Source organism: Aotus nancymaae, unplaced genomic scaffold (genome assembly GCF_030222135.1).
Source record: "Aotus nancymaae isolate 86718 unplaced genomic scaffold, 86718_ANA_hifiasm-v0.15.2.pri h1tg000016l, whole genome shotgun sequence".
Lineage (NCBI taxonomy): Eukaryota > Metazoa > Chordata > Mammalia > Primates > Aotidae > Aotus > Aotus nancymaae.
Window position 1 is genome coordinate 55,000,638 of NW_026988428.1, and position 20,561 is coordinate 55,021,198.

General features: G+C 35.2%; 1 protein-coding gene across 10 annotated transcripts in view; it reads right to left on the minus strand.

Moving 5' to 3' along the window:
* The window catches only part of SOX5 (SRY-box transcription factor 5), a 1,022,042-nt gene that overhangs the window by 29,796 nt on the left and 971,685 nt on the right, over window positions 1-20,561 (minus strand). For all 10 annotated transcript variants that reach the window (XM_064377351.1, XM_012457140.3, XM_064377349.1 and 7 more), the window contains 2 exons: window positions 15,776-15,953; window positions 3,724-3,869 (listed from right to left, as the gene is read on the minus strand). In XM_064377351.1, the coding sequence (XP_064233421.1) occupies window positions 3,724-3,869; window positions 15,776-15,953 (324 nt within the window). The remainder of the gene's footprint in view (window positions 1-3,723; window positions 3,870-15,775; window positions 15,954-20,561) is intronic.

A 20,561-nucleotide genomic window follows, 5' to 3' on the forward strand; every position in this document is an offset into this window, starting at 1 on the left:
TTACAAGTCCTCCATTAAAATGTGTTTCTGTAAAAATGACTTTCATTATGTGTTTTGGTACATATCACTCAGAAATCACTGGTCTCTATCTTTACACCTCTAATTGTTTTCACTGTCCAGTTACAGCTTTTCAGAATTAAGACCTTCTAGCTGGGATAACCACATGACTGGCTATTTGAGATGTGAAGAAAAGTTAATGTGTATAAGGCTGTGTGCCTAAGAAAACAGACCTCCACCACAAAATTCCAATTATCTGGAGCTCAGGTCATGGTATCTTTTAGGTTGATGTAAAGCACCAGGTTGAACCTCTTTACTTTTGTTCCTTTCTCCCAGTTCCTTCCCTTCTTTATTTCTGCTTTATCTCTTGCACTCCTTACCTTACACATATTTTCTGGGTTTAGGGAGTTAGGAATATTATTATTATTATTATTATTATTATTTTGAGACAGAGTCACCCAGGCTGGCATGCAATGGCGTGATCACAGTTCTCTGCAACCTCTGCCTCCCAGGTTCAAGCGATTCTCCTGCTTCAGCCTCCTGAGCAGCTGGGATTACGGACTGTGCCACCACGCCTGGCTAATTTTTTGTATCTTTAATAGAGACGGGGTTTCATCACATTGGTCAGGCTGGTCTTGAACTCCTGACCTCATGATCTGCCCACCTTGGCTTCCCAAAGAAGTGTTGGGATTACAGGCGTGAGCTACAACACCCAGACGGGAGTATTATTTTAGATGGAAAAACATGCCCTTCTTTTGGGATTCAAGTGATATAAGATGATAGTGCAAAATGTAAGAGGAATTTATCATATATTATTTAATGTCTTTCACTAAACTCTATGGCAACATTTCAAACCAATTACTGATGAACATATTTATTGGCCATAGATAATACTGAGTGATCATAAAACTCAAATAAAAAGATAGGTATTAGAAAAATAACACAATACACATGGATATGTGGTTCATGTGAAAGAATATGTGTCTACTTTTGTCAATTCAAGTATATAATGGATTTGACATGCTAAGCAATATGAGGTCTTTATTCAATTCTATAGGTGGGCTCACACACATAAATATGTAATGAGTAACAGTCAAATAATAATTTGATCCAAACTGTAAGCTCTATAAAGGGAGAACTCACATTTTCTGGTTTAACACAATACCTCCAGTACATATCACAGTCTCTAATACATAGCATGTGCTAATGTTCAATAATTGCTAATTAAAAGATGTAAGTATGACATTATCTCATTTTCATGAGTTACACAGACACAGATTGATCATTTATATTCTAGAAATGATACTCAAGTTATTTCAACAGGAAAAGTCAACCACAAACTATAGTAATATCTCCTTCAAAGAATTTCAATAATTCAATTACATTTTCAGGTGTCAGGGTAACATAAGGGATGAGATAATTCAGATCCTTTGGTTGAGAAGGTTTCCTTTTACATTATAAGAGTTTGTTATACTATTACAATAATGAAACTGCTCATTTTCATAATTTAAGTTTTTCACATAAAAACTCATAAATTATAAGACTATAGTTCAAGATGTAACTCAACTACATCAAAAGTGCATGGTGACAAGATTCAGGAATGATGAACTTCTTGAGAACAGAGACATCTTAACTGTCCAACAGGTTTTGGCAGGTATTATTTAAAAAATAGATTTTCTTTAAGTTGTTATAACTACAAAAGAGAAAGGAAAGTTGCAGCAGTAGCTATCAACAGAGGCAGCTCTCACTCCTGCAACCCAAGAGGTGCTAATCAGAGAAATAAAGTATGATTGTGGAGATGGAACAAGAAGTGGAAATAAGGTCCCCTAACAATGGACAAGTATATAATAAAGTGAATGCAGATGGTTCCACTCCTGCTACTTAATCAAAAGGCTGTGCAGAGTCACTGGAGCCAGCATAAAGTCATGTGTTAGAACAACAGCTGATCTGTATTAGAGAAGATTAACTCACAGTGCCATGGCGGAGGTCTCAGGATTATTTTATGTACTTCCATTGCCTTACAAGCCGTCAGCACAATTATTGCCCTCCGATCTGAATGACTGATCTGTAACCACAGCTAAACAGCACGCTGCTTAGGGGCCTAGGAGCTTCATGAAGATGAATTTCCATACCATCAAAGTACTTTTAATGGGCTCCCTGATCCAACCACAAGGCCTGCTTTGCAAGTATACAGAACTCAGGATGAAGGCTTCCTGTCCAAAAGGATTTGGTCGGTTGTCACTTGACAATTCCCAGCCAGCACTGGGGAAGAGAGGGGGGAGATAGGTAGAGTTGTCTCTGCTTTGGAGGATTAAAAAAAAAAGGGTACAGATGCTTGCTGAATGCAACCAACTGCTGTATCCACAGCTGAATTCAATGCGCTTAACAAATAACGGCAATTTAGCTATGCTTGCGAGGAATAGCTTGAGTCACTTTGCATTAGCATCTGGCTGAGTGTTAAACTCATTTCTACATGGGGAGCAGAGAAAAGGAATTTCTGTTTAAGCATCCTTTCAAGAATGTTTAAATATTTGAATATAAATTCCTTTATGCTTGCTATCATTCCTTCTTAGAACTGTCACTTTGCTTTCCCCCTTCCTTTTGGTGCTTAGCTATAAAAATGTGCCCTTCTCTGGACACCAATGTCACATGTCTTATGTTGTAAGACTGCAAGGGATGTATACTGATCCATGCTTTGCTCTCCCCTCTGGACACACAATAGAACTGAAATCATTTCTCCATCCTCAACTTTTACCATATTAGGACCAGGGAAACAGCAGTTGTGACAGGATCACCCATACCTTTCACCTTCACTATACGGTTTGCCAGCTTTTTAGTGATTATACATCAAACTCCACATAAAACCTGGGAAACTAGAAAGCTATCCAAATTAGCAATCTGCTCATTCTAGACAATTCTGTTTGACTCATAAGCTTCCCATTATGATTAACTTTCCAGTTATTGCTAAGTAGCTGATCATTTTTTCTCTTATCTACTGGATCTAGAGGATTCTGTAAAGGGGACTGGGTAACATTTTAAAATTTCAATTCAAAACATGTCAGATATTCCAAAAGTACATAATTCTGATGACTTTACAACCTATAATATCTTTCTAAATAAAATACCATGTATGCTTAGACAAAAGGGCTTGAAATCATTGTATCTCAGACTAATTCAGGCCTTAGCTATAATACAAATAATGTCAAAGTTTTAATAAATACATTTTGTTTTATGATAAAGTCAAAATTTCCAGTTGTGAACTCGTCTCATACTTGACAGTGGTTTGCATTGGAAACATATTATGACAAGCTCAGGATCCTAAATACTTAGACTATGAGCATGGGTATCATCCAAGCTTATGCTGATTAAAGAAGATTCAGCATTTCAAATCCAGCTCATCCCCAAATACAAGTTAAGCATCTCTGAAAAGCAAAACTTTTAGTCAGACTCAGATATTTCAAATGCCATTTTGTTTTGATACAAGCTGTGGCATAAAAGGGGATATTCACTGTCAATAAGGTTTGGAGATGGATAAAGAGAATTGTAACTCTTCCCATTTCCAGATGGTTTTGATTAGGATGACAATGAGGCCTTCTGTATTGATGGAGGGAAAAAAGGGACAGAGAACCATCATTCTGAGGATGGTAAGACAATGAAAAAGAATTTTTTTTTAAAGCATTAGGCAATTTAAGTATTTTTAGAAAGTAAGTTATTTTATGAACTGACCTTTTCTGTTCGGCAGTTATTGAGACCCAGACTATTCACAACAGCCACCTTCCCATCAAGCACCTGTTGTTCCCGTCTAAGTTGTTCCTTCATTTGCCGAGCTTCTTGGATTGCCTTGGTGACAGCATCATGGTCATTTAAGTAACCTGAAAATGAGATAGATCAAAGGACATCTTTTGTATGAATGCATGTCTATGCTAACCTTTAACCATAAAAATCACTTATTCTTTTGGTAACAGCTAGTGTCCGACCTATAATGATTTCTCCATGGAATTCATCTAAAATGAATAAATAAATAATTGACAATGACTGATTCACAGAGTCATACATGCATATATAAACATGTTTCTAATATGTTCAAATATCTGTAATAAAAATATAATATCTGGGTGAAATATGGTTGTTTCCAACTATTTTGAAATAAGTTAAAAATGTAATTTTTAAGTAAATGCTTTATTATTCGAATATTACTTTGTAGTGCAAATATAAAACCCATTTTTAACTTTTTTTTCCTGCAAGGAACATTTGAATATTAGCATAGAATTTAGGTATTCATAATTATAACTATGATTATTGAGTCTCTCCTAGTAGTAGAAAGACCACTTAAGAGGGTCTGTACAGCACTATTAGGTTTGTTATATACAGAAGAAATAAATCATTATTAACTGACTGAAGAGCATTTTCCTCCTAAATCCATTTATGGTGAAATAAACCACAGGTGGCAGTGGTTTGCTATGGATGCAAACTTGTAATAGTTAGGCTAAATTTCAAGCACAGAATGTAACCAAGCACCTGTAATTGTTTGATAGGAAACTGTGGCTACTCTCAACTATAGCCACACTTAATTCACATTCTTAGTAAGATGGCCAAATGATCAGCCTATGTATGCAACTCCACAGTCCATGGTTAGTAAAACACACTACCAAAATATTGCTTTTACAGAATAACAGGTGTAACAACCAAAACTAATTTTTAACTTAATTTTAATTTTAACACTGGTCATTTATTTATTTGATACATGTTAGTATGATGAGGTGCATGATATTAGAATAGAATACTGATGGAAAAAAATGTTTTGCAAACATTTAAAGAAAAGCTAATATCTTTTTCTCTCCCTATCTTTTAACTAGGGCATAAAATGGCATAAAATGAATCTGTAATATGAAATTGCCCAGAAAAGGGACTTGTTTGTGACACGAGGCTAAATCTAACCAGATCCATTGGTGAATTGTGACAGATGGAGGGACTGTGAGACAGAAGGCAGGCACTAATCACACATAAAATGACCGGCTTGCCTCAACATGTTCCATGGATTCCAGCAAACTTTACACCCTAATCCATTTTTAGAACAAAAAACATCTGGGCCATAAATCCTCTAATCTGCCAAAACATGCTATTAAATCCCATGATTTGTTGAAAAACACTAAGATTAAAGAAAGGAAATATAAAATGGCTAACTGCCGTGTTAGGAAAGTGTTATTAATACTCTTTGTCTCAATTATGAATGTTCTGGTACTAAAGAGCCTTGTCTAATCATGTCAGATTACACATCCTTGTTGTATTGCTAGACTCTTCTATCTGATCCGGTGATTGCCAAAAAACATAGAATATTTTCTTGCTGCTTAAATGTTTCTATTCAAGAAACTGATGTCAGATTAGTGCAGTATTCAGTGCTGGCAGGTTTCTAAATGATCCATTTTCCCCTATTACTATGCACAGAGTAGACCTGGTCCTCTGATCTCCTTGAGGCAGAAGGAAAAGTTCCAGTGTAGGCGATAGAGAGGGGAAGCTTGAGAGTGATTATATATTTTGCCTTTCAGAGCGAAATTCATTGGAACTTATTCAAGAAACAAAACATCTCTGCTCATTATAAACACAATAATGAATTGAAAACAACTCTAAACGTAGAACAGATCTTTAGGGTTAATATTTACTGTAAAATATGATTGTATTTTATTATCCTCAACATCCTAATTTGGTTCTCCTGTGCATCCTTCTTAATGTATAATTCTTGAAATTGTTCATGAACAATATTACTCTAGATAGAAATAAAACTCTCACATGACAATGATGATCTTGGTATATGTTCCTTTAGTAATATCTTAAGAGGGTCAGTCTGATTTTTCTATGCTCTAACCCCTGCTTATATACAACCTGGCATCATACATTTTTGTAGTCTATTTAGCTTCTATGTAGTCTAATTAGCTTCTCCAGAACACAAATATATTTCAAATGGCTTGGCACATGGCACTGAATAAAAGCATGAATTCTTTATGCTTTTTAGGGACTGCCAAGATAACATTGTGTAGGAAAAATGATTAATATAGATGCAAGAGGAATGTAAATTATTATGAGGGGGAGTAACTGACAGACCTATGTTCTGTAATGGTTATTTCCAATTTGAGATGTGTGTTTCTGTGCAGGTAGAAATAACTGTTCACTTTAAAATAAACATTTTTGCTTTTAGAGACTCTTGAGTTTTCATTATAATGCTATATGAAATGTTAACATTTGTATCCACTATGTTAAATCATAAAGCCATTTATATATGACAACATTCAATCTTAATAGGATTGTTTCCTGGTTCTTTACAGTTTGTTCTCATCATAGTCACCAAATCCTGAAGCCTGCTGACTCCGTCTCTCTCAGCAAATGGCCTTGCCTCTGGTTTTGCAAGGAGCAATAAGGCTGAACTCTCACCTTCCTGACCCTACCCTCACTCTTACCTTCTGCTGGCTTCAAATTCATTTCCATTTACGCCATTTTGTTCCTCCTGTTTCAATAAAAATGATCCCTTTGCTCTCAATCAAGGCAAATCTCCTAATCTCATGTTAGAGTTTTAGATTTCTTTTTTTAAAAAATATATACATACATATTATTGCATTTTAGGTTCTGGGGTACATGTAAAGAACATGCAGGATTGTTGCATAGGTACAAACATGGCAATATGGTTTCTTCTATACTTCTTCATTGATTATTCTATTTCTCACTGTATCATCTATCTAGTCGTCTCTACCATCTTACCACCTCAACTTGTAGATAAAGTTCTCCTTTCTCCTAAAACAAGCAAATAAAGTATCTTCTTTAACTCTGTTTTGCCTTCTTTTTCCAACATTGTTTCTCTTTTTATCTTCTAAGTCAAGCTTCTAAAAGTTGCATTATCTCATAATCTCCCGTTCCCTCCTTACTCTCCAATTCTCACCTCAATCTTGTTTCCGTTGCTATTGGTCTTTAGGTGTCAAATAAATCCAAAGGACATTTTCCATTTCTTGACAGGAATGACAGGACTGACCATCCTCTCATTATTGAAACTCATTTTAGCGTTATTCCTTTTTCCTCACTGCCTCCTCTGTGTTTGTATCCCTGGGATCCTTCCTTTACCTAATCCTTAGATTTTGGTCCAAGATTCTAATCATTAGAAAAAGCATGCAAGTTTTGGAGCTGGGAAAGCTTGAATTGAAATCCTAGCTTTGACACTTACTAGCTATATGAATTGTTTTACTTTTCTACATTGCACTTGTCTCATAAATTAAATAGGGGTAACACTCAACAGAAACGTCAAGATTAAGTGAGTTAACATAGTTTTTTAATTATAATAAATGGTCAATGAAAGCTATTCAGTAACTGTCACTTTATAAAGTGGCATAGTAAAATAAGTAGAATTTGGAAATTTGATTAAACTGGATCTGGGATTTCCACTTCTCAGTAAGTGTGATATTTGACAAATTTTAATGCTCAATCTAAGTTTTCATTTCTCTTAACTATAAAAGGAAGATAAAGTTAATGGAAGAATTAGATGAAGAAACACATGTGAAGGAGCAGATAGCGCTTGGTATCTGTGGAGGAAGGAAAAGATGTCAGACTCCTTTCTTTACTCTTTTCTTTACACTTTCATTTTCCCTATATGTTCATCCTAAGCACTCTTGTTAACAGGGCGTTGACTATTATGAAATCTGTGGGGGGGCGTCATTCACTGGCTGGCACAGAAGTTTGATGAAATGGGTGTCAGACCATAAAGGCCAGAAAGATACATAATGGTTACCTGATAGATACATTATATTTTGCCTTCATTATAGATTCAAGCAGCAATTGCATCTAAAGTCAGGATCAGATGGGAGGGCATGTGTATAGGAGAGGTTTGGTGAACCTCAATCCTAAGAGGAAAATGAGATGGCAAAGGTCAATATAACTCACAGTTAACATCTCAGATGAGATTTGGAAAATTCAGGTAAGGAATCATTGATGTAAGAAATTTGCAAGATTCTGTAACTTTGTTAAATTCACTATAATTTGTTTTTTGTTTTTTTTTTGGGAAACAGGGTCTCACTGTCACTCAGGCTGGAGTGCAGTGACATGATCATAGCTCACTGCAAAGTTGAACTTCTGGGCTAAGGCAATCCTTCTGCCTCAGCCTCCTGAGTAGCTGGGGCTATTGGCACGTGCCATTACCTCCAGCTACTTTTAAAATTTTTGTTGAGATGGAGTCTTGCTATGTTGCCTAAGCTGGTTTTGAACTCCTGGATTCACACAATCCTCCCACCTTGGCCTCCCAAAGTGCTAGTATTACAGGTGTGAGCCACCACGCCTGGCCTACAATTTGATATTTTATGCTTCAGTATTTATTCTTAACCATTACCAAAAATATTCTCAAAGTTTTTGCTTTTTTTAATTAAAAAGGCCCCTTACATATTTTTTTCAGGGGCAGAAAAGAAGGGACAAACTAGAAAGTAAAATTTTGGAGGAGATAAATTCTAAAAGGAAAGAATTAGTAATGGCTGCTACACAAGGAAAGAAAATAAAATACAAAATCACTTGTAATGGGTTGAATCATGTCTACCCAAAAGAAATATCAAAGTCCTAAACTTCATTATCTGTGACTGTGGCCTTTTTTGAAAACAAGGTCTTTGAAGATGTAATTAAGGATCTCAAGGTGAGATCACCCTGAAATTAGGGTGGGCCCTAAATCCAATAACTGGTTTCCTTATAAGAGGCGAGAGATTTGACTCACAGAGATAGGGGAGAAAGCCAAGTAAATAGGGAGGCAGAGATTGGAGTTAAGCATCTATGAGCCAGGGACTGCCAGGGAATGTCATCAGCATGGAAGCATGGGACAGGTTCTCACTCAGAGCCTCCAGAAGGAACCAACCCGCTGACACCTTGACTTCAGATTTCTAGCCCCCGGAAGAGTGAGAGAATAAATTTCTGCTTCAACCCGCCCAGTTTACAGTAATTTGTTATGGTAGCTCTAGGAAACCAATATACAATACCTTTGGTCTGTACTATGTCTCTAAGAATTGAGATGTGATCCCAAGAATGTAAAGTTAACTACTGCTTGCCTCGAACCCTCCCAGATTGCCAGATACATGTATCTGTTTATTGACTAAGCCTCTCTACTTGAATGTCCCATAAGCTTCTCTACTTGAATGTCCTATGAGTACCTGAAATGCAGCATAGCTGGCATAGAATTCATCATCTTTCCATATCCTCAATCCACTCTTTCTATATTCCACAGACCTGTCAGTTGCCCATTCAATCCTTGGGAGTAATTTAAAGTGTCTCCTCTACCCACTAAAGATACAAGGCAAGCAAGCCCTGACAGTTGCACTTCTTCCTCAGCTCTCAAATTTGCTTCTCCAACCTTTGCTTTCATGAAAGGCACCTGATATCTCACTGTGCCTTACCCTCCTAACTGGTTTTCCTATCTTTAGGCTTACACTTTTTGAATTCATGTCTACTCTGCTTCCAGATAAAGAACTTGAAAATATTGCAAAAAAAATGCTGGGAATGGTAGCACATGCCTATAATCCCAGCACTTTGGGAGGCTGAGGTGAATAGATCACTTGACCTCAGGAGTTTGAAACCAGCCTGGGCAACATGCTGAAATCCCATCTCTCCAAAAAAGCAAAAAAATTAATGGACTGTGGTGGTGCTTGCCTGTAGTCCCAGCTAATTGGGGGCTGAGGCAGGGGACTGCTTGAGCCTAGGAGGTAGAGGCTTTAATGAGACATGTTCACCTGCCACTGCAATTCAGCTTGGGTGACAAAGCAAGACTCTGTCTAAAAATAAAAATTATCTCTCTCTCTCTCTCTCTCTCTCTCTCTCTCTCTCTCTCTATCTTATCTATCTATCATCTATCTTTCAAAAAAATTGGATATCAAAATCCCTGATTATAAACCCTCTTCTGGTACCCTAGTGCTTCAAGCAACATTTCATAAAATAATGATCTGTAATAGTCCGTGAAAAATAATTCCATGTACAAGTAAGTGTAGGAAATATGAAATTAAAGTTAAAAAGGTTTAACTGCATGAAGTTTAAAAATCTTGAATATGTTAATGTGCATTGCAAATCTTGACGAGATCATAGTATGCAGCTTTTACTGGAACTTTAGAAACTCTTTTAATCTTCCCTAAAAATCATCATTCTTAGATAAGTTCCAAACTCTTTGACAAGGTCTAAAAGTCTCCTCCTGATATCAACTCTGCTTATCTTTCCTGTGTCCCCTCTTGCCAGTCTCTCATGAGTCCTGCATTCAAGCTGCACAGGACTCTCCTCTATTCCAAGGACAGGCCTTTGTCCTTTCATTCCACACTCCTGTATACCAAGTTTTTCTCTTTTGTTGAAATGCTCTTTCATTCTGGTGTGTTTGTAAATTTATTCAAACATCACCCCTTCCGTGAGAATCTCTCTCACATACCCTAGACATGTTCTTCCCATATAGGTGTTCCTTCAAAACCTTGTAAATGCTTTTAATGTCATATTATGTTGCATTTGTCTTTCATATTGGTCTATGGTCTACGTGGCATTTTTTGTTCAAACTATTATTCCTTTGGCCCATGGCAGGATCTGTTGAAGAAATAAATGCATATTCTAAGTTGGAAGTATCTGCCTTGATAATCCCAAGGCTACCGATAATTTCTGTCTTCTTATCAATAGAAGCCTGGACCATATGGCACAGATTTATTAAAATTCATGGATTTAACAGATGATATTAATGCAACACAAATCTTAATTTACTACATATTTATTTTATATAGGACTCTTCCGTTGTAAGTAAAAGTAATGGCATATGTGTTGCCAGTGATTTTCAACAAATTTTTTTTTTTTCTATTTTTGTGGTCATTGATAAACATTAAGTTTTTGGCACCCTGATATGTACACATTTCTTTTCCCTGTGGAAAGAAAAGCTCACAGGAATTAGATAATACACGTGAAAGCAGTTTGCAAACTGTAAAGTGTTATGCAAATGTTAATTGCCAGGTGTCTTTGAATGATACCTCCGACTTCCTGATAATCCAGTGTCTTTCCATGAATCACAACATTCTTGTTCATTCCTTCAATCACTTTCCCACAAACAAAGGTTTTCTCATTAAAATCCTTGTATAAATTTTGCTTAGTAAAAACAAGCTGAGCATGGTGACTCACGCCTGTAATCCCAGCAGTTTGGGAGGCTGAGGTGGGCAGATCCCTTGAGTCCAGGAGTTCAAGGCCAGACTGGACAATATGGCAAAACCCATCTCTACAAAAAATACAAACATTTTTCATACTTTTGTATTTTTGGTGGTGCATGCCTGTAGTCCTAGCTACTTGGGAGGCTGAGGTGGGAGAATCATCTGAGTCCAGGTGGTGGAGGTTGCAGTGAGCCAATATTGCGCCACCACGCTCCAGTGTGGGCAACAGATAGAGTAAGATTCTGCCTCAAATAATAATACTACTAATAATAAATAAAAATAAAATAAAAAGACAAACTAACAAACTTTCAAAATAATATCCTCCTTCAAGTCATCATATCTTACACTAGCATGTTGTACATATAAAGTAGCCAATTAATGGACTTGGAAATACCGCCCTTTGTTTTACTTGGACAATGTGTATCTACTAGATTTGTTCAGTTTTCATGCGTTAATGCCTTTGAGGAATGAAGGCTAAGAACAGTACATTCCAATATGTTTCAAAGATATGCTAGGAAAAAAGATTGTAGGCACCTAAAGCCTCAGTCCAAGGCTGTTGTCTGCTTATCCTCTAAGCAAACTGTATGGCAGAGAGAAAGTATTTAAATCTCATTTGTATGGATGAGTGAAACAATAAATGACTGAGAAGAGCATCTATTGCAGAGCGGCGACCAAAAGGCATCAACTAAAAAGAATAAATGCCAACCAATAGATTATGGGTATAAGGCTCCAAAATCTATTGGCTGTAAGTCTAGACAAGCTACTAGATTTTTATGAACACTTATTTCCTTAAAATTAAAAGCTGAGGTAATAAACATAGAATCACAGAACCGTCTATGCTCTGACAAAAATTACTTCAAATCCCTGTGTGGACACATAGGCTCTTTAAGTCTGTGTTTCCTATCTGCTAAATAACAAGTTTTGACTAGATTACATGGATATCTACTCCATCTAGTTAAGGGTCTATAATTGTAGAACAGCTGCAGTGAAAAAATAGATGAAAAAAATGCTTTGAAAAAAAGTTAAAAGTGTTATACATATGTTTGATATAGGTGGAAAAAGCCAATAAGGGAAAGATAACATCTGGTCAAAGATTCTAAAATTATCCATCATTCTTCTGAACTATTCATGGCTTTTAAGGATCTCCTTTCTTTGGAGCTGCCTATCATTTGCGTACCATATCAAAAGCATTCTTATAGAACACACTGTAATACTGGTCACCAACCTCAAAAAGTCACTTTCTATATTTGTAGCTAATAGATATATAGCAAAGAGCCCTATGTCATTAACAATAACTTAAGTCATCTTTCAGTCCACAGTTTTCTGTGGTTTATTAATGGCATCAGACATTAATTCTTCTTTCAGGAGTGACCTTTACAACACCATTAATCCTCACAGCTTTTATCCAACTACATTATTACTCATTAAAGTTTCAGCTTTCAACATCTGCATTTGTTGAAAAGAGAAAAGTAAATTGTAGTGGCCTCAAATCCTTGGAAATTATGAGGGATGTGTATGTGGTAAAGGAACTTTTCAGAAAAAAAAAAAGATGTTTTAGTAGTGGGGAAAGTCATGATAAATGACATTAAGTATGTTCTTGCCTTTCTAAAATAATTTGTCATACTTAATCCTTGGGAATGCTAAACAAAAAATATTCATACATGATAAAAATAAAAATTAGTTATTCTATTAGTCACATATTCTAGTTCTAACAACATCACAAAAGTCGCTCATGTACCAACACTATGACATTTATGAGCCTACATGTGTATTATGATAGTGTATGATTCTTGCCAAATAAAATATTTTTTCTTTTACATAGTACATGAAAGTAGATCTAATCTTGGAGCCCATTTAGGATGTTTAGCAGAGTAACTGGAGTTAGACTATAAGGTGAAAAAGCATACATGTGTCTGAAATCTTTTTCAAACTTCTCAAAATTTCCATTTTCACTGTGGCCCCACTGCCTAGACTGAATTCCTCTTAACAAATAATCTGAAATTCTACTTTGTGGAGATTAGAGCATTTGATACACACTCCTTCAGCCTTCATTCTCATCATTCCAAAATTTCTCTGAAATTTTACCATTTTTCTCTTCCTTTCCTTCAGTCTCAGGAAGAAGAAAAGTTTTTCTCCTTTACAAGGGTTAATTCCTTCCCATCATCTCTTTGCTATCTTGTTACTCTTGTACTTTTTCATATCTAGACACGTCTCTAACTCTTCTTCCTCTTCCCCCTTGAAAAGTAATATACATATTCCTATTTTAAAACCTGTCTCTACCTAGCCTTCTCAAACTATTATCACTTTATAACACCAAACTTAGAAAAAGATGAGTTTATATCACCAAATTAACTTTCTTTCCTCTTATCCTTCCACTCTGTATAATTGGAAATCTATTGAAACCATTCTATTAAAACTTCTCTGTCAGTCTACCTGTCCAATTAAAATCCTAAGGCTCTTATTCCTCATGTTCTTTAAGTTTCCTGCAGAAGGTGTACCATTAAATAATCCCTATTTTTTGAAACTTAATTTTCCTAGGCTAGCATGACATTACCCTATCTTGACTCTTATTCTAAAACACCCACTTGCTCTTCATTCGAAGACACTCAACTTACTCTTCACCAGTTTTGCATCTAAAAAAAGTGTAGTTGTTCTACAATATGTCCAATGATACTTTTATACTCTCTACTTCAGTTGGAGCCTAATTTTGCTTCCCTTGAGTTGGGCTGGACTTAATGATTCTCTTATAAGAAACAGAATAAAGCAGGATTGCCTCTGAATGACTTTGGAGAACAGCTCATAAAAGACGCTGTGCCTTTCCCTTTGCTCTTTCCTTGAATCACTCACTCAGGAAGGTTCACTGTCATGCTACGAGCAGCCCAAGGGACAGGCCCATGTGGCAAAGAACTGAGACCTCCAGAAAACAGATAATAATAAATGTTAAACAATAAATAACAATAAAAGAGACAACAAATATTGGTTGTTTTAAGCTGCTAAGTCTTAGGCTAATTTGTTACACAGCAATGAATAATGCAATACCAATGTTCTGATATTAATACAGTACATAGGTATCATAAATATTAGTTATCTCTCTACTAGTATCTAATACAATACCTATGATTCGTCACTTCCCTCCTTACCACACTAAGCCTTTTTTGGTGGACTTGTTTGCTCTCCTGACTTCAACCACCTCATTAAGGTATAATCTCCGTATCTAAAATTCTAGCACCTCTTTGCTTATGAGGCTTATATTTCTTGCTTCTTCCTGAACATCTTTACCTAAATAGTTCTTTGTGCTTCAAATCAACACATATTAAATTTTTATGTCTTCCCACAAACCTGCTCCCATTCTGGGCTCCCCTTTCATAGTTGATAGAGGGACAATCCTTGTTATTTCATAAATTCAAAATTCTAGTTTCCTCTGTCTACAATTTGACCTTTACCAGATACATTTTATTGTGAGTGAATTATGTCAATTCTTCCTTAATTAATATCTTTTTCCTCTATTCTCTCCTTTATCATTGCTTATTTTTATTTCATGTAACTTATTCTTGCCCTACACCTAAACAATGGTTTCCTAAATTCCAGTATCATTCTGCCATCTGGTCCTTTCGGTTTTAGCTCGGATCACTTTCCACTACACATTTTTTATATAATCTAGACAAATTCGTGCATTTATCAAAAATACGCTATTTAACTTTGTGATTTTTCTTACTGTCTAGAATGCCTAGAATCTATCTCTTCTTCAAGGCTCAGTTCGAATTAAGATATATCTAACTCATACTCTTCTGTGGTCCTTCCCAGACAGAATCCAACACTCTCCAATCTTTGTAGAATTGTATCTGTGCTCTGCAATAGCACTTATTAGAGCTGCCTTATACTATAGAAGGAATGACTTTCCCTTAACTAAACTATGAGCTCCTTGAAGGCTGACCTATGCTAGCCTCCTTAAAAATTGAATAAAAATAATAAAATATCAATAAATCTGGGTTGAAATCAGTATCCACAGTCTGATTTATGGATGCTAAAATTAAAATCATTGAATTTTTCAAAGTCAGCTTATAGAAGTGTTTTCTACTATTTTGTTTACTGAATTTACAATTATGTAGAATTGAAACTATCCACTCTTTGTAATTTTTGTGTTTGCAAATAATCCTCAAGCAGAATGGAATTGAACAAACCTAACATTCTTATGGTTGATTGATGATAGAGGCAAAATGCATTTCATCATAATGTATACTTTGTACAATTCACAAAAAAAATGGAAATTTCAGTGATGGAAAAGGTAAGCCACCTAACAATAACATTCTGGAACCATCACTGCACACTGCAATGTAATTTAGTCCTCATTTTATAACCATATGGACATAGTTAGAAATAGAAATACAACCTACACAATTAGATTTTCAGGAGGGCATTATAACTTAGGCTTCAGTGAGAAATTTCATTTGCATGTTTAAAACAGACCTATATGGTTCTTCAGATTGGAACTCTCCTACAGAACTCAAGCCATGTAGAGAGTATATGTGATGTGCCATTTAAAGATGATTCCATTCAATAGCCATAAACAGAAAATCAGCAAGAACAAAAGAAACAGAACTTACCTATTGTGCTAACTCTGGCTGAAGGACTAGCTAACGCTGCTGGGACAGAGGCTTTGAGGGGGCCTGCCCCACTGTTTATTCTCAGAGCTGGCATATGGGGAGAGGTGGGTGATGTGGGTGATTTGCCATCAGAGGTCTTGGGTTTAGCTGATAGGTTCAGTGGCTGTGCCACTTCATCCTGCAATGATCATTAGAACATGAGCTGTGATAAGGAAAGGCTGATCAAAAATGCCTAGAAAAACACAGGTATGCAGCCTGTCATTTCCCATCAAATTACTCTACCAATCAGTGATCTTAACATTCATTCTGAATATTACAGCATTTGGTTAGCTGTCAACATAATGTCTCTTTCAAATACACATTCAAAATACCTTTTGTATAAGAGAAAGTACATGTGTACTCAACTACCCACAGAAAGCAGACCATTTATGTAACCGGTAAGAAATATTCTTAAAAAGTTACTCTTTGTACTATATTCATTTGTATTGAGAGACATTACACGTTAAATTTGAAATTATGATCTAGGTAGGGTTTTTATTTTTAAATCTCCAAAGAAAAGAGGTAGGATCTGATGCATCTTTGTACTCTGGTGCCTAGGCAGAGCACCTGGAACACCCATGATGGAGGACCACAGATAGTTGTGTGTCTCTCATCAGAACTGCTCTCCAAATTCTACACACACACAAGAAAATTTCTTTCTTAGAAAATAATCCTTTCTCCCTAGGCTTCACAGAAACACCTTTGAATTTGATCTAAAAGTGAAAATAAACATAATTAACATTACCCTAACATGTACAACTTAGTTATAAGTCATACCACTCTAAACACTTAACAAACACCATGTTTTCAAAATTCAGATTTGTTTTCCAGATTTTTCTTTTAGCATACTATATGTGTCACAAAGATCATGTGATCGATTCAGCATGGTTGATGATTTCCAGCTGCTCTATGGTTTAACAGGTCAAAACACAGTTTATACTCAATTTTATATCTTTCTCTTAGGTAACTTCATACAGGAGACTTGTGGATACAATATCATTAAAATTTATATCATATAAAAATATAAGAATGATATAATATTATTGTATCACTTTTTAAATTGAAAATTGAAAAAGTTATTTTGTTCCTTTCCTGTGTTCTAAAATTGGAGTATCATGCCACTTGTTTATATATTGATGTTTACAATATATCCAATTTTACATTAATATTATTGTAAAATAAAGATTTAGTTTCCATTTAGCTATTTCATGAGTTAAGAACATAAAATATTTACCAATAACAGGATGATCTGTTGAAAGTAGAAAAATTTTTAATCAAATGGGGTAGTCAGGTGTACATGTTACTTGCTGTGTATAAAAATTTAATGCACGGTTTTACCCAAAGAACCATTGAAATAAATCACTTTACAAAATGGTTAAGTGGTAAAATATGACATCTATTTCGTGTGTGTGTGTGTGTGTGTGTGTGTGTGTGTGTATATATATATATTTGAGATGGAGTCTTGCTCTGTTGCCCAGGCTGGAGTGCAGTGGCATGGTCTCAGCTCACTGCAACCTCCACCTCCCAGTTCAAGTGATTCTTCTGCCTCAGCCTCTTGAGTAGCTGGGATTACAGGTGTACACCACCATGCCCAACTAATTTTTGTATTTTTAGTAGAGACGTAGAGACAGGGTTTCACCATGTTGGCCAGGCTAGTCTTGATCTCCTGACCTCTAGTGATTCATTCGGCTTGGCTTCCCAAAGTGCTGGGATTACAGGCATGAGCCATGGTGCCCAGCCTGAAGTTTATATTTTTAAGTGGTTTAATATCATTAGATTATTGTTTCATTCTGTGGTTATGTGCACTTAAGAATTCCATAAACAGATTAGTTAAAAAACTACTCTTGTAATACGTTCTGCTTATACTGTTTCAGAAAAAAAATTTGAAAATTCATGAGATAATTCAAATTAGCAATCTTTTATGATGTCAGATAATTAATAAAGACCATTATACCAAATCTATATTAATTCATAGGCTCTTGACAGGAAGTGAAATAATTCCATGATTGATTCAACATATAATTTGGAGAAGTTTACTTTAGTATTTTAAAAACTTATAGGGGCAATATTAACCCTAAATTGTTCAATGTGAAACATGACCTGTTCAACCATAATCTGTACATATGATGTCAAAATTGGCAGCAACATGGAAGTATTGTGTCCTTGCATTTTAATCTTGTATGGATGAATATTTCTCAAAATGCAGCTCACAGACTAGCGCCATAAGCACACCTGGGAACTTGTTAGAAAGGCAAATTTTCTAACACAAAAACTATGGGGATAGGTCCCAGCAACCTGTGTTTAACAAGCATTCATTCCAAGGCGATTCTGATATACATTCAAGTGTAAGAGCCACTGCCTCATATATTAACAATATAAAGGGAGACTACTGAAAAAGGTTTATTAGACTTCAAAAGCCTTTAAAAGCTTCTTCTGTATAAGAAGATAACATTTAAAAATATGTAATATTACCTCAGTCTTTAAAATATGACTGGGACATATCATATGATAAATGGAAATATTCATATTCATAATAAACAAAATGTTACTGAGAGTCCATGAGACAGTAAAAATTAGAATCCAGATCTACTATTGTTCAATTAAGCTTCAATATCCTGACTGTCAAGAACTTTACTATTTACTACACAGATGTAAATATTCCAGGCACTGCTTTCCCGTAGCAATGTAGTACCTCTTTACTGCCTTCTGGGTGAAACTACTGACTTTTTTGATGACAGCCTTTAGAACTTCCTTTTGACATCATCATAACTCTTACAAAAGTTTTGGGAGATGCTTGGATCAAAGGTGGCTGTTTTACTTGGATGTGAAGAAAAGAAAAAGAAAGCAAAAAGAAAAGGATAGAAGAAAGAAAAAAGAAAAGAAAGAAAAGGACTGTATTCCCAGAGTTGGAATAGGGAAGATTTTTATGAACACAGAGGAAACAGTGTGAGTGTATAGTGAGGGTGGAATGGTGGTATTGATGAAGATGATGTGGATGTGGGTGCTGATCGGATAAATTGTCATATGTCTTAGCTTTTAGCACTCAGAACTATTACATGCACATGCTGAAAGATAACTATTCAAAGCATTTACTAGAGCAAGAGACCCACTGGAACTCTTAGTATTCACCTCCATTCAAGGCAGCACAGATGTCTGAAAGCCAAAAAGTGCAAGGCCCCAAGGACATAATAGAGGTTGACAGTTCCAAAGTTGATATAAATGTCATTCAAAATTGCCCTTTCCTTCTTTTCCATTGTGTGACCAGGCTAATGGTATATTAATAAGAACTCACATGCTTGATCTTTATACTGGTAATTGTATAAATAATTTTGATCCATTATATGATATTATTTCACAATTTTGTTCTTTTAATAATTTACTACTGAGCTACTATACCAAATGCCTATTATTTATGAAGAATACAATAATTACACTAGTTTCTCATTTTCTATTAATTATTTTTCATTTGACTGGATGAAAATTTAAAAATCTTAACTATAAAATGGACATGGACAATTTATTTTTGGCATGCACTCTTATAATATGAGTATGTGCAATAAATGCTGAAGGTAAGACTTTTCCCACTTTGTTTTTTACTTGTAATCTTATATAGGAGAAATTTGAAAGCTTAACATGATTAACCCCTATTCTTACAAATAAAACACACATTTAAACTTGTTAAATAAATTACTTACAAATAAAAGGATGTGAGTAATTTTCAAGGTCAAAAATAATTGAAAAAGATACTATTTCTAACAACTACACCATCAAGCAGTGAGCAAAGCAATTTCCTGTTAATTACTTGCCTAATTGTTAAATGAGGTTGCCAATTGGAACTTTTGAAAATAAAGTATTTCATAATTATTTCACGTATACACAAAGTAAGAGTTAAGAATTTAGTTCTCTGCTGAGTAGCTCCAAACTTGTATATCATAAATATAAAATAAGCATTTACATTTAAGTAAATGTGTTAAGTTAAACAAGTTTTAACTAGTAGAAGGCTATAATTTACATGTCTAGGGTTCATTATAAATATTCCAAAGAGTTTGTTTAATTTTCACAACTATGATGTAATTACCAATCTTGTAGAGGAAAGCAAGGCTTAGAAAGTTCTAGTGAAACCCAGGTTTTTGGACTTAACATACAATACTTTTAGTTTCTGTGAAAAATTTAACCTTAGATTTAAAAAGGCATTGATGGAATATAACTTCTGAGATTCAATCCTAACTACATAATTCTATTACACAATAATCACATGAAAGATAATATATGTGCAATAAAATGATGTAATATAAACATTTGCTATTTTATACATAAAAAAGTTAAGACACAAATTGACTTATCTTAGTGACTTTTTTGTGCTTCTCTGTCCTCTACACTATAAACCATTGAAAATTTCCTTTGTAATACTAAAGAGTGATTTGGACTATTCTTTTAGAAAAATCCCAAGAGTTCATGTATACATGGTACAAGAAATAATATTTTATATAACCAAATACAAATTTTAGAAGCTCACTCATGATATAACTTCTCCTAATCAATTATTAGGCTAATATTAGTTGTCTGGGACAGAATGCAAAGTCAGTGAAATCCAAATAAACGCATAGGTCTGGCAAGTTCCATTTACTTAGAGCTACAATAACTTGTCTGAAAGCTAACATCTCAATACCAGTTTGTGGTCACAGTAGTAGAAATACTATGGAAGCTTAATCGGTTAATCCCAGCCAATGACAATCTGCCACACAGA